General features: G+C 43.2%; 2 protein-coding genes across 2 annotated transcripts; both read left to right on the top strand.

Moving 5' to 3' along the window:
* The first annotated feature begins 882 nt into the window (after positions 1-882).
* SPTSSA (serine palmitoyltransferase small subunit A) lies at positions 883-21,364 on the top strand. The gene is made up of 2 exons (XM_036451553.2): positions 883-1,055; positions 20,646-21,364. Exons 1-2 carry the CDS (start codon positions 953-955, stop codon positions 20,747-20,749), a joined length of 207 nt encoding a protein of 68 aa, XP_036307446.1. The 5' UTR covers positions 883-952; the 3' UTR covers positions 20,750-21,364.
* Positions 15,928-18,089, top strand: LOC118726592 (protein hinderin-like). Its single transcript, XM_036451540.2, has one exon. The coding sequence runs from the start codon at positions 17,498-17,500 to the stop codon at positions 18,029-18,031; it is 534 nt and encodes a 177-aa protein (XP_036307433.1). The 5' UTR covers positions 15,928-17,497; the 3' UTR covers positions 18,032-18,089.
* Positions 21,365-22,770: the final 1,406 nt, after the last annotated feature.

Genomic DNA, 22,770 nt, shown 5'->3' with positions numbered 1-22,770 from the left:
TATCAGGTCATTTCACACGCTAACAGTGCAATGTTGCTGGCCTATTTGCCAGTGGGAAAACCTGAACACTCGAAAAGGCATCTCCAGGCGTTATCAGCCCACAGACAGACAGGCAGCTGTCGCCTGCAGAACCCGCCAGACCAGCATTCTTCCCCAGGCCTGACCTACATGATACCTGTAGCCACTAGGGGAGGTGGGCCCACAGACATATTTATGATAATTTATTTTGTCTTTAGGTGAAGGAGTGCGTTGGCATGTTGGTGTGTGGGGGTGTGTTTTTGTGTCTTGGCGCATGAGCGGGCGCACGCGCTGCAGAGGAGGGCGAGGAGAGGAAGGAGGCCAGGTGTGCATCCCTTCAGAGGTGCCTTTCCTGGCCTTCCTGACTGGGTGACATTCGCGCCCCCCCACCCCCCTCCGACCCTCACTGAGCACCCACTTCTCTCCCTCTGCAACCCCAGCTTTGGTTGCATTTGTGTCATCAGTAGCCGCCTCCCCCGCTAGATCGTAAAATGCATGAAGATAGGAACCCAAAGCGATCCAGCTCACCCCGTAGCTCTCCTCCCAGCAGGATGCCGGAGGCATCGCAGATATCCCACAGATACTTCCTAGGGGAGCGTCTTGGGGCAGGACCGAGTGCCCCCCGGACTGCACTCACGCCCCGCCCACCAGCAGCTCCCCGGCGCCCGGCGCGGGCGGGGCGCAGCGGCGCCCTCCGGGACCGTCCTCCGGCGGCGCGGGGCGGGCGCGGGCAGGGACGCGGGGCGGGCAGGACGCGGGGCCAATGGTCGCTGCCGGGCGGGGCCGGGCCGGCGGGCGCGCGGGGCTGGGCGTGCCCACGGGTGACGCGGCGGCGCAGGCCAATGGGCGCGGGGTGGCGGGCGGGCCTCGGGGCCGGGCTTTGGGACACGGACCGGGGCCTGCGGGACAGACGGACAGAAGGCACACCGCGGGCATGGCGCTGGCGCGGGCCTGGAAGCAGATGTCCTGGTTCTACTACCAGTACTTGCTGGTGACGGCGCTCTACATGCTGGAGCCCTGGGAGCGGACCGCGTTCAGTATCCTGCCCGGGCCGCGCGGGGGCCGGGGGCGGGGAGCGTGGGGCCGGGGCCCGGAGGTGGGGAACCTGGGGATGGAGGGGGAGCGGGGCGCGGGGCGCGGAGAGGTGGGGGGAGCGGGGCGCGGAGAGGTGGGGGGCGCGGGGCGCGGAGAGGTGGGGGGCGCGGGGCGCGGAGAGGTGGGGGGCGCGGGGCGCGGAGAGGTGGGGGGCGCGGGGCGCGGAGAGGTGGGAGCGGAGAGGTGGGGGAGCGGGGCGCGGAGAGGTGGGGGGCGCTGAGAGGTGGCCCCTTGAGCGGGCCGCGCGCCAGGACTGGTCTCTTCCCCGCGGGCGCACGGCCGGAGGTGCCTGGGCGGAGGGCGGCGCTCCGGGCTGGGGCGTGGGTGGGAGGGCGAGGACTCCGGAGATCCGAGGTCGCTGGCGTGTCCCTGGATCCAACACGGAAGCGTCTTTATTCCTGGAAGAAATCCCCTCGGGCGGTGGCTCTCCGGCTGGTCCCGGCCCGCACTGGGGCCGCGCCCGCCTTGGGGTCAGCCCCCTGCTCCTGCTCCCGCTCCCGCTCCTGCTCGGGCGGAGGCGGGGACCCAGTCAGTGGAGAAAATCCGCCCCGGGCTTGGACGCCTTTGACCTTTAACTGTCCCTGATTTGCCTGGCACTGATCCTAATTAGACTGCTAACCAGTTTCCCAGCTTTTTAGTCAGGCTGTGAAGTTGTGCTCGTGGCAGCTCAAGACAGATTTTTGAAAGCAGTTCGTGGTGGTGCCTTTTTGGCCTTCAAGATGGGAAGTTTAACAAGGGTGTTCTGTGCTTTCACTTGCTATTTGCACAGTCCGTAGGAGGGCCTGAAAAGGAATTTGTGGTTAGTTGTAGACTGCTGTAGTAGAATGCTAATGCACATTTGTTAAATTATTATTGAAGGTTTACTAGGAGCCCAGCCATTGTGCTAAGCACTTTGCCTGAATCTTAACTCGTCTTACTTTCCTAACAACCTCAATTAGTAACTCAAGCTTCTGAAGATAGGCTCCCTAAAGTCCATGGCATTGGTCTCTCCGTTTGTCTGTGTTGACATCCCTTGATATTATTGCAGAAGAAATAACCATGAGGTGTAACATTTTAAAACTTGGGGGCCAATATGAAACAAGCATTTTACACACTATGCTTACTTCGCAAGGGTCTCTCCTTCAAGTGCTTTAGTTAGGAGCAGCTTCAGAACAACTTTGCAAATGCATAGCTGCATTCTGGTGAAGTGGCTGAGGCAATTTCATTCCAAGCCTTAGTTAAGTGTGTCTATTTGTATGAACTAACATAAGATTGCACTGGAAGCTGAGTCTGTGTTTCAGCACTTTTGAGGAAGCTTAGCTGCTTACAAGGAAATTTATTTTTTACCAGAGGCCCGATGCACGAATTTGTGCACAGGTGGGATCCTTCCGCCTGGCTTTGGAATTTCATAAATTCATTAATAATTAGTAAGCCTCACCCAGAACTGTTTCTGTGGCCAGTTACATGGTTTGGAAAAGAGACATTCTTTAAAAGTACATTGAACACAATTATCACTACTAGAAACCTAAATCTTACCTAAGATTTAGTGTAAGAGAGATTTGTCTGGCTGTCTGAAAAATGGCCTCTGTCTGAATTAGGAGTCTTGGACAGAGGAAGAATCTAGAAGAAAGTAAATGCCTTAGCTTACATTACACTGCTGTAACTCATTTAATAATTTGAAGTTGTCCTTATTTTAGGGAAAACATATCTATAATTATTTCTGCATACTTTTTAGGGGCATCCTTGAACATGTGAGCTTGCTTTTCTCTATTTCTTCCCAAATCAAATGGCTAGACGTGAATTAATACCTGTTGTAAATTGAAAGGTCAGTCTCAATTGAATAATGAGGGTTTTTGAGGTTTTCTAAGGAAGAAAATTTTAATTAAAAAAATAAAATATTTTAAGGAAATTTATCTGTCAAGTCAGACACATTGTAAATAGTTCTTGAAACAATAACATTTATAAATTTGTTTTGTAAATCCTTCTATGCTAGGACCTGCATCCTAAATTTTATCTTGTCTTCTGATACCACATTTGAAGTGATAATTAGCTTTTACTTTGTCAACCAATATTTACTTTATGTGCAGACATGGTTTCTAGCTTACAAAAAATGGAATCTGATACTTGCATAAAACAAGGTAACTGTAAAATGAATCATGTAAGTGCTAAGTGGTATTACAATGAGTCCATCTCAGCCAGGAACTTTTTAACATGTTTCAAAACCTTTCCGTTTTGGCAGCCATTAGTGCAAAGGAAAAGACCATGTTTTGTAACCAAGACAGGTTTTGTAGCTAGTGAGACACTCCCTGTAGTGCCTCATTGAATAATATTGTAACCATCCTGTTGAAGGCAGGTGGAAGAAATAAAAATACCTTGTTAAAAAATTTGAAGCACAAGTAAAAGTCATTTTAGCCTTGTTTTAATTTAAAAAAAAAATCTAGTTTTAGTCTGTAATTACTGGGCTATATTTGTCATCTTTCTACAGCTTCTTATGTTTTCACAAGAGGCCTGGTGCGTGGTGTGTCCCTCAGCCTGGCCTGCACCTTCTCACAATCGGGCCTCTTGGGGGATGTCCGACTGTCGGTTTAGGCCCCATCCCAGCAGTTGGACATTCCTTTCACAATTCGGGACCTCTGACTCCTAACTGCTTGCCTGCCTGCCTGATCGCCTCTGCCTCAGCCCCTGCCACTGCAGCTTTGGAAGGTCATTTGGCTGCCTGGTCTAATTAGCACGTAATGCTTTTATTATTATAGATGGCATTTTACACTTCCATTTATTTTAAGCAAAATATGGGTAGTTTTGGGGTTATGCGAGGAATTAGATTCTCTCCGAAAAACAAGCCTTGTTTCCTCAAGGACAGACTTTTTAAACCACAGTGCTGGGCACACAAATAATGCTGGAGAAACATTTGTTTATATATTGATGTGTCATTTCTAAGCAATTGCATAAATATTTAGCAATGGTAAAAGGGACCTGATTTTAAACCACTTGTAGAGTAGCTTTGAAGCTTGGCTATTTCCAACGAACAGAATTCAGTTCTTGGGGAGAATTCAAGTTTAAAGAAGTAGAAAGTGCTTTGATTAGGAGAACTTCCTTGATTTTTTTGGAGATGTTAAAAAATTTGCATTGCTCTGTCTATTCACTTGTAAAAGGTATATGTTTGCTGAATTCCGTGTTCTAAACGTATTATGCACCTTCTAATTGTCAGATACTATTCTAGATAGCGGGACTATAACTGTGAGTAAAACAGATAAAAATATTTATTCTAATGCCGCTAGATAAATAATTAAAAAATACCGATGATTAGATTGTAAAAGCTGTTATGGAGAAAAAGAAAACAGAAGAGGCTAGGAAGTAAGGAAGAAGGCGTGTTCTTCAGGTCCAGCTACAGTGGTCAGGGAGGGGGCATTTGCAGAGATATATGCAGAGCAAGAATGCAGGGCAAGGAGTATTGCAGGCAGAAGGAACGGAGTATGACCTCAGGGCACAGCGTGTCTGGCGTGTTTCAGGGATGCGGAGGGGCCTGTGGGGGGCAGAGGGGAGGGTGTGTGAGCAGCAGGAGGCCAGGCCAGTCCTGTGGGGCCTCGTAGGAGCTGGAGTGAGAGTTCGGGCAACAAAGTGCCTAAGGTTTCGACTAGAGTCACTCAAATCCAGTAACAGTTTCCTCACAGACATTTTAATGTTTAATAAAACAGAAAAGTAAGATATCAGAATATATATTTTATCCACGAAACTTAAAGCTCTTTTCATTTTGAATGAAAAAACAAACAAAAAACACCACACAAAACAACATTACACCCAAAAACCTAGTAGGAACTGTAGTTTCTCACTCTTTTTTTTTTTAAAAATAAATCTTTATTGTTCATATTATTACAAATGTTCCTCTTCCCCTCCCCATCCCCCCAGTTGCTCCCCTCCACCAGGTTCCCACCCCACCCTCTGCCCTTTCCCCACCCTTCATTGTCCTCATCCATAGGTGCACAGTTTATGTTCAGTCTCTTCCCATACCCCCCTCTCCCCTTTTCCCCAAGAATCGTCAGTTCACTCCCCTTCCATACCTCTGATTCTATTATATTCACCAGTTAATATTGTTCATCAGATTTTTTAAAAAAATTTCTTTGGTTTTTAGATTCGCTTGTTGATAGTTACGTATTTGTTGTTCATAATTTTTATCTTTATTTACTTTCTCTTCCAAAAGAACCCCCTTCAGCAATTTATATAATTCTGGTTTGGTGGTGATGAACTCCTTTAGCTTTTTTTTATTAGTGAAGCTCTTTATCTGGCCTTCGATTCTGAGTGATAGCTTTGCTGGGTAGATTATCTTTGGCTGTAGGTTCTTACTATTCATCACCTTGAATATTTCTTGCCATTCTCGTCTGGCCCGCATGGTTTCTGTTGAGAAATCAGCTGGCAATCATATAGGTGCTCCTTTATAGGTAACTACCTGCTTTTCTCTTGCTGCTTTTAATATTCTTTTTGTCTTTTGCTCTTGGAATTTTAATTATGACTTATCTTGGTGTGGTCTTCTTTGGATTCCTTTTGCTTGGAGTTCTGTGCGCTTCCTGGACTTGTAAGTCTAATTCTTTCTTTCTTTTCTTTTTTTTTTTTAAAATATATTTTATTGATTTTTTACAGAGAGGAAGGGAGAGAGCTAGAGAGCTAGAAACATCGATGGAAGAGAGACATCGACCAGCTGCCTCTTGCACACCCCACATCAGGGATGTGCCCGCAACCAATGTACATGCCCTTGACCGGAATCGAACCTGGGACCTTTCAGTCCGCAGACCGACGCTCTACCACTGAGCCAAACCGGTTTCGGAATAAGTAAGTCTAATTCTTTCACCAGGTGGGGGAAGTTTTCTGTCACTATTTCTTTCAGTATGTTTTCGATATCTTGTTCTCTCTCATCTTCTGGGACTCCCATAATTCTGATGTTGGTTCGCTTGAAGTTGTCCCAGAGGTTTCTTATATTATCTTCAACTTTCTGGATTCTCTTGCCTTCTTGCTTCTGCAGAGGAGTGTCTTCTGGCTCTTTATGTTCCAAATCTTTGACTTGATTCTTGCGATCTTCCCTTCTGTTTTTAGGACTCTGTATAATATTTTTTATTTCAGACAATGTATTCTTTATTTCTTGTTGATTCTTTATTATTTCTTGTTGATTCCTTATTAATTCTTATTGATTCTAGTTGATTCCTTTTCATATTCTCATAGGTCTTATTGATCTTTTCTAGGAAATTCTTGAAAAACCTTATAAGTGTGGTTTTAAACTCTATATCCAGTCGCTTTTTGTCCTCCATTTCTTTCGTTTGTGATCTTTTTCCTTGTCTCTGCATTTTCGCAGCTTCCCTGAGTTGGTAGCCTTAAAAGTCTCTGTGTTCTGCTTGGATGTAGTTTCAGAGTGGAGCCTACAGCTTTGGCTTCCCTCAGCCCCGCCCTATGATGTTCCTGAGTCTTAGTAATCCCCAGGGTCCTTCAGTACTGGTTGTAAGCACTTCTGAGAGAAAGGTTTTCGCCTGCTACCAAACAGTCTAGGCTCTCCCCCAATGAGCTCGGAACTGGGGTTCAGTTCAGTTGGAAGAGGAGTTGGAGGTGGCGTTCAGAGCAGTCTGGAGGTTTTGTCTCCTTCCCGCCAGGGCAGTCCCATGGCACAGCCAACCATCCCTTCTCTGTGCGCAGTGTGCGTGCCTCTGGGGGCTCTGCCTTTCGCCGCTCCCCCGGGTTTCTGCCTTACAGCCCAGCTCCCTCCGGATGAGCCTGGGTCCCCGGGGTCTGGCCTTGAACTGGGGTTCAGAGCAGTCGGAACTGGGGCCCAGCACAGTCGGAGCTTTTATCTCCTTCCCGCTGGGGAACGCCCGCCAGGCACTCAGCCGCCCCTCCTCTCCGTGTGCGCCGCGTGTCTCCGTACCTTGGGCTTTTACAGCTCCTCCGCGCTTCCTTCTGGTTTTCTCCTTGCTTCTCGTTGTAGAATTTCCAGTCAGTCGACTTTCCTGTAGCTCTGGGTAATGTCCACTTTATATTTTAGTTGTATTTTATTGAAATTGTTGTGTGCGGCTGCGGTTAGGTGTTTACCTGTGCAGCCATCTTGGATCCTCTCTGTTTCTCATTCTTACTGTACTGAGATTTTTAGTACGTTTCCAAGAAGAGGGACTTCATTTCTTCCTTAAGGAAATTAGAGCCACGTTTCAGGAAACATTCAAATTCACCCATGCTCTCAGAATGCTGCCCCGTGTGAGTTTAGCTCAGGGAGCCGGCAGTCAGTGTGGCGGGCGCAGGGCAGGAGGGCCGGGTGGATGGGAGTGGGGAGCACTTCAGGGAGGAGAGCTGGAGTTTTGTTTTTCGCAGCCTGGAGGAAGGTGTGGACTGGGGTACACAGTGGGCTGGGATGGGGAGTACATCAGGGGACAGGCTGGAGCAGGATGAAGACAGAATAGGTTGGAAGTAAAATGGAGAAAGCAGGATGGGCCTGTTTATTAATTCAACATACTTCTTCTCTGAACACGTGTGCCCGGTGTTGGCCTGGCGCTTGTGATACATCAGTAAGAAAATGAGACGCACATCTCTGTTCTTGTCCTTCGATAGTGAGTGATATAGTATGTTAGGCGGTAAGCATTATAGAGAAAAGAAAAGTAGGTCATGAGGATAAGAAATACTATAGGATGGAGTTGCTGGTTTTTTTTTTTTAAATTATATTTTATTGATGTTTTACAGAGAGGAAGGGAGAGGGATAGAAAGCTAGAAACATCAATGAGAGAGAATTATCGATCAGCTGCCTCCTGCACACCCCCTACTGGGGATGTGCCCGCAACCAAGGTACATGCCCTTGACTGGAATCGAACCTGGGACCCTTGAGTCCACAGGCCAATGTTCTATCCACTGAGCCAAACCGGTTAGGGCAGAGTTGCCCTAAAGAGGATACTAGGAGAGGCTTAATTGAGAAGGAATAATTTGAGTAAAAACATAAAGGTGAGGGAGTTCTCCGGGTGGGATTTGAGGGAAGAGCATGGCTGGCCGAGGGCAGAGCCCGCCCGGCGGACCCGAAGGCCACAATGAGGAGGTGGTGCTGGGCTGAGAGGACACGCGGGGGGGAGAGAGTATGTTTTTACGATGAGAAGACCTTTCATGCGGATGGACGTTCAGCCGGTTGAAGCATTGTCAGTATCTACTCCTGCCGTCGAGCCTCGGCACCGCCTCTCACCCAGCCAGGCTGTCAGGCCCGGAGATGCCAAACGTGCTAAGGGAAGGCACGGCAGTTCAGCGAAGACCGTAAGAAAGGGTCGCCTCGTCATCAGATTTAAGGTAGACTTTCCCGGGAATGGCTTTCTCCCTCCTGGTAAACCCTCTTTGCTGGAAAAACTACCCGCCAGGAGGGAAGCAGAAGAGACTGATGAAACGGAGAAGCATGTGAGGGTGAACATCAGCCTAGGGGTGGAGTGTCAGACCTCCTGTTGGGGCCACTGAATAAACTCTTGGCATTTAGGTACAGCTGTGAATGAGTGCCCTATCTTTGTTCCTGCCATAAGTGGTGTAACACTTACGCATGAGGACAGGACAGGGGCAAGGTCAAGGCCGGAGCTGCCCCCTGGTGGTCAGTGTGCTCCCAGCGGGAGCACTGCTCACCTGATAGGCGCCCGCTGAGCACAGCTGCGACCCACCTCTAGCAAGCCAAGCGGCAGCTGGGCCAGGGTCAGATTCCTCTCCAACCGCCTGCCCTTCGCACACGACTACAGCCAGGCCTGCGGGGATCTGGCTGAAACCAGCAGCCCCACTTCCCTTGAGGGGTCCCGGGTTGTGAGAAGGTGCAGACCAGGCTGAGGGACCCCACTGGTGCGCGAATCCATGCACCGGGCCTCTAGTAAAGTTATAAAAGCAAAAAAACAAGTGAGACAGGAGTTCCACTGTTAACAGAATTATTTGAACAGAAAAATGGCACTGAGCTTTTTGTGACAGAAATTAAGGCTGATTTTGCCCTGCCTGGGTGGTTCAGTTAGTTGGAGCATCGTCCTATCCACCAAAAAGGTTGTAGGTTCAATGCCCAGTTAGGGCACATACCTAAGTTGTGGGTTTGATCCCGAGTCAGCAATTGATTGATGTTTCTCTCTCCCACATGGATATTTCTCTCTCCCTCTCTCCCTCCATCTCTCCCTGTCCCTCTCTCTCCCCCTTCTCTATAATAAAATCAATTTGTATCTCTCAGTTGATTAGTGACTTTGAGCATGTTTTCATATGTCTCTTGCCTTCTGGATTTCCTCTTTTGAAAAGGTTCTATTTAGGTCCTTTGCCCATTTTTTTGATTGAATTGGTTATCTTCCTTTTGTTAAGTTGTGTGAGTTCCCTGTAAATTTTGGAGATTAAACCCTTATTGGAGATAACATTGGCAAATATGTTCCCCCATGCAGTGGGCTTTCTTGTTGTTTTGTTGATGGTTCCTTTTGCTGTGCAGAGCTTTTTATTTTGATGTAGTCCCATTTGTTTATTTCCCCCTTAGTTTCCATTGTTCTAAGAGCTTTATCAGCAAAGATAGTGTTATGATATATGTTTGCTATTTTGCTGCCTATGGATTCTTCTAAGATTTTTATGGTTTCCCTTCTTACATTTAGTCCTTTATTCACTTTGAGTTTATTTTTGTGTATGGTTTTAGTTGATGGTCTAGTTTCATTTTTTTGCATGCATTTGTCCAATTTTCTCAACACCATTTATTGAAGTCTTGTCTCCTTTGGCAAATATTAATTGAATATAATGACTTGGGCCAATTTCTGGGTTCTCCAGATGTTAATTTTTAAATGTCTTAAAACAGAGCTAAAGGACTCCTACCTGTGCCGTAGCCAAACTGAGGGACTCTTCTTGCTGAAGGTTATGTTTCTTTTCCTGTGACTGCTTTCCCTTAGGGCTTTGATTAGTTTTCACCGAACAGCCTGTGGTACGACTTTGTTAAATTCTTTGTCCCTTTCTTTCTTTTTTTCTTTCTTTCTTTCTTTCTTTCTTTCTTTCTTTCTTTCTTTCTTTCTTTCTTTCTTTCTTTCTTTCTTTCTTAATATATTTTATTGATTTTGTACAGAGAGGAAGGGAGAGGGATAGTTAGAAACATCGATGAGAGAGAGTCATCTATCAGCTGCCTCTTGCACACCCCCTACTGGGGATGTGCCCGCAACCAAGGTACATGCCCTTGACCGGAATCGAACCCGGGACCTTTCAGTCCCCAAGCCGACGCTCTATCCATTGAGCCAAACCGGTTTCGGCGTGTTAAATTCTTTCTTAAAAAAATATATCTTTTATTGATTTCAGAGAGGAAGGGAGAGGGAAAGAGATAGAAACATCAATGATGAAAGAGAAACACTGATTGGCTGCCTCCTGCATGTCCCCTACTGGGGATTAAGCCCGCAACCTTGACCGGAATCGAACTTGGGTCCCTTTAGTCCGCAGGCTGACGACGATCTATCCACTGAGCCAAACCAGCTAGGGCTTTGTTAAATTCTTTATTTTTATTTTCAGTAGGATGGTTCCTTAAATAAATTAGGTTTATTTCTAACCATAAAATTAGCATTTTAGAATTGATTTTTAAAAAGGAGTTTGACTAATAGAAGATAGGATTGTTTTAGATGCCATTTTAGCTATCCTTTTAAAAAAATATGTCTTTATTGATTTTTTAAAGAGACAGAGGAAGGGAGAGGGAGAGAGAGAAAGAGAAACATCAGTCAGCTGCCTCCTGCTCTGCACTGGGGATTGAATCCACAATCTGGGATGTGCCCTGACCGGGAATAGATCCATGACCTCTTGGTATATGGGAGGAAGCTCAACCAACTGAGCCACACCGGCCAGGGCTTGCTATGTTTTTTGATGTGACTAGTGCAATCAGAGATTTAAAGGTTTGAAGTTATTTAGAATAGTGAAGAGATAAATCATACCCACTGGAACAAAGGTCCCTGGCCTTTTCCCACTGAGAAACTACTTTTGATTTCTCTAAAGTCTTGTGACTCAAATAGGCAATGAGAAAGCAGAGTTACTGTTTGGGACAGGAAATGTTAGTTACTGTGGTCTTGCATCTTCTGATTACTGTACTTATTTTTAAAACATTTCCTTTTTTTGTTACTGGGCTTTTTTTTTTTGTGGTTGTTGCATGAAAAAGTTGGGAAAGACCCTCATATGGGCAAAAAATCTTTATATTTTCCTATCTGGACACTTATCAGCTCCTGATTAGTTGGAAAGCCCTGTTAAAGAAGCAGCAAACAACATGCAGATCAATGGTTTCCATTTGCTTTTAAATCCATTGAGCCCATAAAATAAATATTTATGTTATAATATAGTTAACCTCTGATGGTTCATTCAGCTCTTGAACAAATTTATCTTCAGCACCTGCACACATCCTGGCACCTTATCTGCTCAGTTCTTGAGTGTTTTATGCAGTGCCTGCTTTATCCTGCAGTGAACTCCAGGAAGAAGCAAAGGATGGCTGAGCTGAGGTGCTTTTCCTCTCAAAAACTTAAAATTCATTGATAGAGACAGTTATAAACACACAAAACACAAGTCTGTTTTTTAGTTGTTGAGGTCTTTTGTTTTTAATCTAGATTTCTCTAATTTTATTGTATTGATATATTTCTTGAATCATGTAGCCTCCTCTAGAATATAGATCTGATTAATTTGTGTACAGCTACTGATACTTACATGAAAAACAAGAACTTGACAAATAGAAAGATTACTGTCATATTGTGTATCACTTTCCAAAGTATGTGTGTTAGATAACATTGATTATTTTTCTATTTTCTGTGGTGAGACAAAAGTATGTGAAAGGTGGTTGAGAGTTGGTGTCTAAATGCCCTCTCCAAGCAAGTGGGATCCTAGATGTTAATGAAGGCAGCAGCCTCATTTCATGGAGAAGCTCGGGCCCCGAGAGGTGTTCATGTCCCAGGCTGTACTATAAAGTAATAATAAATTAGTACAAGAGCTGCTTTGGGCAGTTATCAAACACTGGTTTGAGTCATAATGTTAAATGCCCACCCCCTCAAATGATAGTTTTAATAAGCACTGTATTGCCTTTTGTTGCAGAATATTTATTTTTTAAATAAATAAACGGGAGATGGCGATGTAACCACAAAACGGCATATGTCGAGTTCGACGTAACCCGAGGACTGCCTGTACTCCCTTAAGAATTTTTGAGAGCTTTAAGATAATTTTAGGGAATAATTTTGAAATCTAATTGCATAGAAAACTCACCTTTAGAAGCTTATTTAACTATCGTGATTTGGAAATAGTTAGGGGAGAGATGGGATCAGAATATAGAAACGTTTCTGGGGGGCTCAAGATAAAGTTGGATTTAGTGAATGGCTCTGGGTAAAAGGGAAGGTTCATTGTTACATTTTTTTGAGCCACTTGTAAATTGGCATTTGCATCTAGGTCCAGGTGACTTTTGATAATTTTCTGTTTAACTTGGTCCGAATTGAGAATTGTTTATTTTATTTCTGGAAGCTAAGACTCTTTTTATTTCCTTGTAACAAATTAGATCCAGTGATGTCTAACTCAGTTTTGTAAAGGAGTTAGTTCTTTCACACAAAACAGATTTTATTTTATTTTATTTTATTTATTTTTAAATATATATTTTTATTGATATTTTACAGAGAGGAGGAAGGGAGAGAGATAGAGAGCTAGAAACGTCGATGAGAGAGAAACATTGACCAGCTGCCTCTTACGCACCCCCTACCGGGGATGTGCCCGCAACCAACGTACATGCCCTTGACCGGAATCGAACCTGGGACCTTTCAGTCCGCAGACCGACGCTCTACCACTGAGCCAAACCAGTTTCAGCACAAAACAGATTTTAGTCTAATACCATTTGTGGTTCCATTTTCCTTTACAGTTCTTATTTATTTAGACATGTGAGACCCCCACAAAATATAATACAGTGAATGTGCATGTGCTACCAGCTGAGTGAGAGAAGCGTTATAGTGCCTTTGAAGAACGCTAATGCCCCTTTTCAGTTGCTTCTCCCTTCTCCCCCTTTCACTCCACCAAGTAACCACTGTCCTGAATTATCATATACAGTTGCCATTTTTTATTACTTTTATTCCACATGTATGCATCACAGCATAATGCTATTTGCAGTCACAATCTCTAGTATCTTAATTAGCCAAAAAAACTTTAGGTTTTGATAAGATCTTATTTCACTTAGGAAAACATCGTGATTTTTTTATGCACATAAAAATTTAAAAGTTAGATAATTTAGTGTTCACAAAATTGAGCTTAATTTTCAGGTTCTTGTCTTATATGGGAGTGATCTCTGTTAGTTGCATGATCCTTAACTGATATATTCTCCATACTAACAGAGAATTACAGTGCCATAAAGAGTACATGCAATAATCAATCAAATAGCTGTTTTCTGTAATCACTTCTTATTTGAATTGAATTTGAGCCAATGATCTGAAGATTATTACTATATCATTTAATTTGCTCGGTGTATACTTTTATAAGACTTACATAAAAGCTGTAAAAAACCAAAAAAGCAATTTGAAAATATAGTATTGCCTAGAAATAGATTTTGCTCTTCTCCTTTGTAGTCACTATAAAGTTTGTCAGTCACATAATATGTGGGATATGTAGGAAGCACCACAGGGATTCTAGTGTCAAATACTGTTTCTCAAACAGTCCCTTATTCATCAAATATTTATTGCGTATGTGTTATGTTAGGAGATACAAAACTAAGACATTGTTCCTGTGTTCAAGGAGTTGATAATCTGGATGAGATAAATACGTCTCGAAGTAGGTCATGTCAGGTGGTACGAGTGGTTTTATATGAGCAGTAGGCAGTAATTAATTCTGCCAGCAGGTTAGGGTGAGAATGAGAAAAATGTGAGAGCTAGGGAAGGCCTTGTGTAAGAGGAGGAAACCAGCTGAGCTCTAAGAAGGTTTTATTAGGAGGAGAAGGGCTCTTCATATGTAGGGAGGTATTATAGCAGCGATTTTCAATTGATGTGCTGTAAGAATTTCTAAAACATGCAATACCTGACTATTTAGGTAGGGGTGCTATACCTCTTTCCTTTCCTATAGTTTGTCGAGTAACAAAATGACAATAGCCAACACACCAATAGCTGGCTTCCAGTGTGAATGAATCAAAATTACACCTATTTTTTTTTTTTTTTGTCAGATTGGCAAAATGCATATTTTTTGGTGTGCTGCAGAATTTTAGTAATTATTCTATGTGTGCCACGAGATAAAAAAGGTTGAAAATCGCTGTATTACAGTATAGCGATTAGTTAAGAACACAGATTTTTGGTGATCAGTTGACGTGGTTCGGAACCGGCGCCATTGTTTGCTCTGACTGGGAATGTCGCTTGAGCATGCTGAAGTGTCTAACTGCTGGGCGCACACTAGACTTTCACAAATGAGAGCTGCTGCTGCTACTTTTATTTGTATGTTATTTATTTATTTATTTATTTATTTTTAAAAATATATTTTATTGTTTTTTTCAGAGAGGAGGAGAGAGGGATAGAGAGCTAGAAACGTCGATGAGAGAGAAACATCGATCAGCTGCCTCTTGCACACCCCTTGCACACGCCCGCAACCAATGTACATGCCCTTGACTGGAATCGAACTCGGGACCTTTCAGTCCGCAGACCAACACTCTACCACTGAGCCAAACCGGTTTCGGCTTATTTGTATGTTATTATTGAACCGTATTACTAGTCAAAGGCAGAGCGGTATGAAAGTAGAGAATGCTGCTTCCTGAGCTCAGGTAAAATGGCTGCGAGTAGGATGGTGTTTGCTGGGATGGTTTGGAGTGTTGGGTGGAGCGGTGGAAAGGAGTGCCGTGCTGCTCTTGGTCCCCACCTGGGTCCCCGAGCCCCTGTGAGTGCTGACTGCCAGTGCCGTTAGCTGCCTTTCTCCAGCCTGGTGCCCTCAGCCCAGGCAGTTGTCTTACTCAGGTGGACTTTCCTTCCCACACCCTGTGGCCAGTGAGGGACAGATAAAGGGATACAAAAGGTCAGCCCCCCGGCCTCCAGCATCACCAACTATGTGGTACAATTCATGCTCTGGAGCAGTGGTCGGCAAACTGCGGCTCGCGAGTCACATGCGGCTCTTTGGCCCCTTGAGTGTGCCTCTTCCACAAAATATCGCGGCCTGGGTGAGTCTGTTTTGAAGAAGTGATGTTAGAAGAAGTTTAAGTTTAAAAAATTTGGCTCTCAAAAGAAATTTCAATCCTTGTACCGTTGATATTTGGCTCTGTTGAATAGTGAGTTTGCTGACCACTGGCCTAGAGCAGCGATCACCAGCCAGCGGTCTGCGGATCACTGTGGTCTGTGAGGACCAAAGGTTGGTGACCGCTGCTCTAGAACTGAGCCTCTGAGCCTTCTGAGAAAACGCCCTCAAGAGTAATTTATACAAGAATCCCTGTCCCAATCCCTTAATTCCTGTCTGCTTCTGTGGACTTCAACCTAAGACAGGTAGTTTGGATTAGATTGGAAACATCCTTGGAAGCTTGGCTTAGAATTTCAAGTGCTATCCTATGGGCACTATCCAATTACCTATGGGTAATGCTATCCAATTACATTAAAAAAACATGTTTTTATTGATTTTTAGAGAGAGAGGAAGGGAGAGGGATAGAGAGATGGAAACATCACTGATAGATGCCTTGTACTGGGGATTAAGCCTGCAACCTGGACGTGCATCCTGACCAGGAATCAAACCAGTGACCTCTTGGTTCATGGGTTGATGCTCAACTACTGAGCTACACCAGCCTGACACCTAATGCATTTTAAATGTATTTTTAAAAATATATTTTATTGATTTTTTTTTACAGAGAGGAAAGGAGAGTGATAGAGAGTTAGAAACGTCAATCAGCCACCTCCTGCACACCCTTCACTGGGGGATGTGTCTGCAACCAAGGTACCTGCCCTTGCCCGGAATCAAACCTGAGGCCCTTCAGTCCGCAGGTCGACGCTCTATCCACTGAGCCAAACCAGTTAGGGCCTAATGCATTGTAAAAGGATCACTGTAGTAAAGAGTGGCATGCAAAGTGTCTAGAGGCCTAAAATGGGAGCTTTTATTTGATTAAGCAAGGAGTGATAAATACCTCAATCATTTATCATTGATTAGGATGGGGGACTTAAACTATAAAGTCCCTTGTAGGGGTTGGGAAGAACTGAGAAGTCAGATAATTTGAATGTGGAGAGAAGGGATCAAGTAAGTTTGAAGCTCTGTGAACTTGTGAAACTCAAGAAGCAAGTTATCTGTTCCCAGAAGACAGTGGTGGGACAGGCATTGGGTAAAAGCTCTAGGAATTCTCATTCAGGAAGGGGGCAAATTGAAGGGAAAATGCAGTTACCAGTTCCAGGCGATTGTGAAATCCAGTCTGACAAGCTCTATTAGGTTTCAGGGCCTGGAAATATCCTCTTTGCTTTGAGGCTCTCCCCTACTGGACTCATGGCTCTGCCCTTGGATCATCCTTTCTGTCTCATGAAGGTTTGGTCCCCGGAAGAGGCAGGGGCTCAAGACAAGGCCCAGCTACAGTACAGAGAATGCCAAGAACTCTATCAGAAATATCTGTCTGAAGATAAAGAGAAACTCACCATGTCTCTCTCAGCACTTGATGCTGCTAGAATGCAGGAACAATAGCTATTCAATAGGAAGAGCACACTCCCGTCTTTATCCATGGAACTGGATGTTCCTGTAGCCAAACCACAAACCTACTACCAAACCAAGCAAAGGCCTAAGTCTGCAAACTGAATTCCTTGTGGAGTTCAGGAATAATTCTTTGAAACCATCAGCCCATCAAAATCCCAAAGAGGATCTAGACAGGGTGCCGTCAGAAACCAGAACATGTGACTATGGATCCCCAAGGGAAAGACTAGCAGATGCAGCCCCTACAGAGAAAGTACCTTCAGAGGCACTGAAGATGAAGGCATGCTAGCACCTTAAGACTACACAGTCTAGACCAGCGGCCGCCAATCTTTCGGACCTCACGGACCACCTGTGGCCTGCGGACCCCTGGTGGGTGACCACTGGTCTAGACTGTGTTGTGCTGGTAAACTTTCTGAAAATGCAGATCATGTTCATGTTAGCCATTCTACAGACATGACCCTTCAGTATTCCAAGACACACTGGAATCATGCCATTATAGTGGGCATTCCTGGGCATCTCTGGTGCATGGCCAAGAGGTACTGCAGCCCAGTGAGACCAATTTCAAAAAGCAGCTATCAGAAGACAGAAGGCAGCTAGTTATGCTTCAAAAAATGGAGCTGGAAATGAAAAAGGAGTGCCTTCAGCATCTGCTGGAGACAAAACTTCTCCTAAGACAGTAGCAGCTTCATCAGTCTCGCCTAGGCTACAGTTGGTTAAGGATTCAAGCTGTGTTTAAGTGGAAAGAACTGATTGCTGATGAAAGCGCTCACTAAGCCCTGAGAGTTCGACTTGGATATGAATGGGAGTGACTCTGGACCAGGTTTGCTGCAGTCACCATGTGACTGGAACATCATCATCCATCAAAACGCACCAAGAGTCCACTAACAGCGGAGAGACTAGAAGGGAGAAGAAGACAGTTGGGTTTCACTCACCTATGGAAGATGATGCCCTCTGGACATGTCAAAAGAAATATCCCTTATACAGATCTCGACTCCAAAGAGGGATGATGACAGGAGTTAGAAAATATGTGTTTACATCTCCAATGACAGCAGAAAGCCAAAAGGAGCTTGTAAGCTCAGTCACATCATCATTCCAACACGACTCCTCCTGGTATGAGGCAGCTCTGCTGGATTTGGCTCAATCTCTGAGCCAAAAGTTCGCTTCTAGACCTCAACCCCATCCCTGCAGAGAAACGAGCTTGGAGTCACGGTGCTTGCAACTCAGTTCTCTAAAATCAACCTGGAAGAGGATGGGGCAAGCAGGACCCGCCAAAGAGCTACAGGAGAATCAACTTCTGGAAGATACCTTTTTCATTCGACCCCAACGTACTTGATGCAAAATTTCCATCAGAACTTGGTAGATTTTTAAATATACTGATCTAGGATTTAAAATTTTTATTTACTTATTTTATTTTATTTAAAAAATATATTTTATTGATTTTGTACAGAGAGGAAGGGAGAGAGATAGAGAGTGAGAAACATCGATGAGAGAGAGTCATCGATCAGCTGGCTCTTGCACACCCCCTACTGGGGATATGCCCGCAACCAAGGTACATGCCCTTGACCGGAATCGAACCTGGGACCTTTCAGTCCCCCAAGCCGACGCTCTATCCATTGAACCAAACCGGTTTCGGCGGATTTTAAATTTTTAATTGCAAGTAATTGTGTCTCTCCTTTTACAGGGCCCTGTGTCACTAGCACCCTGTTATGTATTGAATATAGAAATCATCCTAACAAAAAGAAAAGTAGTTTATAGATTGGATGACTGGGGAGATAGTTAATCAATAGTTATATCAAATAATTACAACAACTATTTTCAAGTAGTTGAAACAATAGGACTCATAGGAAGAGGTAGTTTTGGAGAAAATAAGTTCAGTTTTGGCTTCGTTGAATTCCAAATACCTTATGGAATGTCATAGAAATGTTCAGTAAGTTGTAGAAAATATTTGTCTGTATGGTATGGTCAGGTCAACAACATGAAGGCGATTGTTTAAGTGATGAGAGTGTATAGGACCCAAGACAAAATATTGGGAACTCCATTATTATCATTTAGAATGCTCTCAGCTGCAAGTAACAAAGAAAATCTAACTCAGACTGGTTAAGAATGAAGGGAATTAATTGACTTCTGTATCAGAAAGTCCAGTGGTAGGGTGGGCTCCAGGGGGTTTGATTAGGGTTCTGGCTCCATTTTTCTGTGATTATTTTTGTTCCACCACCTTCATGAGTCGGCTTTGTTCTGAGTTTTGCTTTCCTCATGGCGGCAGAGTGACACCAGTAATTCCTCATGGCGGCAGAGTGACATCAGCAAATTGCATATTTGAGGATGGGAGGGAGGGAGAGGATCTGCGTTCCTGAAGTCCTGGCAGAAGTCCTAAGCTTTGAGCCGATTGATAGTTTTGGGGGCAGGAATTATTACGGAAAGAAGCGATTACTAATTGATTAAGATCTAGTGGGACTTACCCTTGGACGTGGGGCAGGGTTAGGCCTACACAAAGAGCATGGCTGCTATACTAGGAGAAAGGAGTGTGTGTGTGAGAGAAAAGCACAAAATTCACAAAAGGAACATACAGGGAAAGAGCCAGTGAGACAGAAAAGTGGTGCGAGAGATGGGAGGAGAGCCCTAGGGAGTATCTGAGACCAGGGTGGAAGAGTGTTGAAGAGAGAAAAGTAAAATAGAGTCAATTCAGATAGCCATTGGATTTGCTAAGAGGTCATTGGTGACCGGAGAGTGATACGAAGCAGCGGGTATGCATGTACTTAAAAAAAAAAAAAAAGGAAAAAGAAATTAAGTGGCAAATAGAAGTGGTAGTTTAAGAAAGGACTTGATTAAGGGAGGCTAAAAAGGAAACTTAAGGAGGTGGTTATGGGGCTTTTTGCCCATGTTTGCTGGATGAGGGAAATGCCTTTAGAATTTGGTTTAAATAGCTCGTTCGGTCTCCGCTCTAAAGACAGCTTCTTTGTGGCCCTGGACAAGTCCCTCTGTTTTGTCAGCCTCTGAATACTTCACAGGAACTCGGAAAGGAAATGTGTGAAAGAGGTTTGTCATCTAAACTGTTATACAAATATTAGTTGGCAGTAAGCATATTGTTTATATTAGCCATATCTTCTCATAAAAGAATGTAAAGTATTATAGAACCACTAGTAGGCAGAGCTGAAAGGTATGCGATGGAATGGGGAGGGGGAGGGAGAGAAAATGAATGAATGGATGGATGGATAAAACATGGCCCCGGTTCAGAAGCTGTTATTCCCCTTATCATGGCCATGTGACTGTGTGTGTGTGGGGGGGAGGGAAGCTCTTTATTCACTGCATCAATATTTTGTCAGAAACTTTGTTGATTTGCATCTGTATAGTTTCACTTCCCTTTGGAATGAGGAGGAAGGAACACTGTAGAGAACATATATTGGTTAGGTTATCAAGATGACTTTTATTTGATGTTGCAAAGTTTAGTGATAATACTAAATATTTAATAGTAGCAGGTGCTGTCAACTTATGTCACTGGTGTATGATTGATTTTAGCATTGGCTCCAAAACCAATGCTTTTAGGCTCAGTCTCAATCGAAAAGTCTTGGATCATACATTACTAATTACTTATTCAAGTTGGTAGACCTTGTACAGTGATTAAATACAATTTTATTTTTATATATTTCTGTCTTTTCGGTTAAACAGCTCTAGTTTCTAGGATTAACTTGAAGCAACCTGATGCTTTGGAGTATAAAAGGGAGAGTAATAGTAATTACCTTGTATGGTGATGGTGAAGCTAAAATGAGCTTTAAAAATGTAGTAAACATTAGTGGCTACAGTTACTAGTTCTTTATAAATACTTGATATATATGAGAAAACACCAATTGAAGTGCTACTTCCACATAAAACATTTGTTGAAAAAAAATGTTGGGATTTAGTTTTGAATAAATTCAGAAAAACAGTAAGTTTTCTTAACTACGACTCAGATTCCATGCTGGTCTCCGTCGTGGGGATGGCGCTGTACACAGGGTACGTCTTCATGCCCCAGCACATCATGGCCATATTGCACTACTTTGAAATTGTACAGTGACCCGGAGGGGACCGGAAGCCAGGATCCCTAGGGAAGAGCCAGCCTCTGAAGTTGGAATGAGACTTCATCAGATGTCAGAAGAAAATCAACTCGATGTCAGTGTGACCAACCTTATGAATATAAAGACTAAAATTCATGAGTAGAACAGGAACATAATCCTGACTCATGCGTTGTGTTCTTTATTTTTAATTTTAAAAGAGGCTCTTGTATAGTAGTTTTGTCTTTTAACATTGTAGTTATTTGTAATTTGATATCAGTATTTTCTTAACCTTTGTGACTTTAAATATTACCCTGTGAAAGCTTTTCTTAATGTAACTTTGAGTACATTTTAAATTGCCTTCTATTTCTAAAACCCAAAATCATTAGTTGGGCTTTACAGTTCTTGCTATTGGATGGCATATACATCTGCCTGGATATATTTCTACTCTTGACCAAAGTTTTGTAAGAACTGGGGCGGGGGTGGGGAGGGAGGATATTTTATTGAGAACTATTTACAAAAAGACTTATCTGTAAGTTTGAACTCAGGAGTACAGTTTTAGCTCTCTAGACTCTTAACAGCTTCTGCATTAGATTAAAATGTTTCTTAACAGTGAAAAAATAAGATCTTGCTAAAGTTAAACGTAAGGAACATTTCACCTTTTAAACATTAATTCTTATGTGGACTCATTTCCAGAAAACTGTGGTGGTGATTTCTGTGACAACAGGCGGTTAAGCAGCATTATTGTGTAATGCTTATATACCATGGAGTTTTTAATGGACAGTAGATCCGTTTCCCCTGAGAGTCATTACTTACATGTACTTCCTTAAGTTTAATTTCTGATTGTAATGGGTGCTGCAAGTGCATTTGAACATTGCAATAAAATGTGATGAGATGAATTGTTAAAAGCTATATAAAAAAGAAAGGTAAACTTGGTTAAAATCCTTTCTTTCACTATTTGTATTATTTTTTTAAAAAACTTTTATTCCTTAAATGTAAAATTATTAATTTTTTGATGTAAACTCATTAAATGCAAAGAGAAAAATCAGCTGCGGTGGCAATGTGTTTTTTTCTCTGTGGTTAAATATTGATCTAGTATTTAGTATATTTTGAATTGATTACTGTGGATGTATAAGCAATAAGTGTTTTAATATGTTTCTCAACATGAAAGTGTTGCTAATTTAAAAAATTAGATATATTATTATTATTTGTTAATCCTCACCTGCATATATTTTTTCCATTGATTTTCGGAGAGTGGAAGGGCGTGGGGATGGGGAAGAGAAAGAGAGAGAAACATCAATGCAAATGAGACACATCAGTCAGTTGCCTCCCACACACACGCCTGTACCAGGGCCAGGATCAAACCTGCAACCCAGCTACACGCCCTTCACCAGGAATCGAATCCAAGACTCTTAAGTGCTCCAGCTGATGCTCTAACCACTGAGCAATGCCAGCCAGGGCTAGACATATATTTTAATATGCTTTCCAGAATAAATTTTACCATTTTTTAAAAATGTAAGTATTGGCCCAAATTAAAAAAAATTTTATTTTATTTTATTGATTTCAGAGAGGAAGGGAGAGGGAGATAAAGAGGAGAGATAGAAACAATAATGATGAGAGAGAATCATTGATTGGCTGCCTCCTGCATGCTCCACATTGGGACTGGGAATTGAACTGTGACCTCCTGGTTCATAGGTCAATGCTCAACCACTGAGCGACACTGGCTGGTCAAAAAAATGTAAGTATTTTTGGCCCTAAATTTTAAGGACTAGACTTGGGAAGTATTTTCTAGTCTGGAGGTAATGAGTAATGTATAAATTTGTAATATTTTAAAAGAGTCAATCTATATCATCACTATTAGGTAGGGGTGGTGAGGGAAGAGAGAGAGAGAGGTAATTATTTATTTATTTTTTTCAAATATAAAAGTTTCATGTTACATTAAACATTACTTCAGAAAAACTGACTTCCAAAAATACTGCATCACTGACTTAAAATAATTTTTTTAAGTGTAAGCATTACATACTTTTTCATCTGACAAATGAGA

Source organism: Pipistrellus kuhlii, unplaced genomic scaffold, assembly GCF_014108245.1.
Source record: "Pipistrellus kuhlii isolate mPipKuh1 unplaced genomic scaffold, mPipKuh1.p scaffold_m20_p_1, whole genome shotgun sequence".
NCBI classification, from domain to species: domain Eukaryota; kingdom Metazoa; phylum Chordata; class Mammalia; order Chiroptera; family Vespertilionidae; genus Pipistrellus; species Pipistrellus kuhlii.
The sequence above is the reverse complement of the archived record's forward strand: the minus strand, read 5'-3'. Positions and strand labels throughout refer to the sequence as shown.

What these genes read in the sequence shown, in the direction of transcription:
- SPTSSA (XM_036451553.2), top strand. Translation starts at nt 953, where the DNA reads ATGGCGCTGGCGCGGGCCTGGAAGCAGATGTCCTGGTTCTACTACCAG. An exon ending in CTGGGAGCGGACCGCGTTCA is followed by an intron (nt 1,056 to 20,645) that starts GTATCCTGCCCG and finishes ACTACGACTCAG; the next exon opens with ATTCCATGCTGGTCTCCGTC.
- LOC118726592 (XM_036451540.2), top strand. Translation starts at nt 17,498, where the DNA reads ATGGGAGTGACTCTGGACCAGGTTTGCTGCAGTCACCATGTGACTGGA.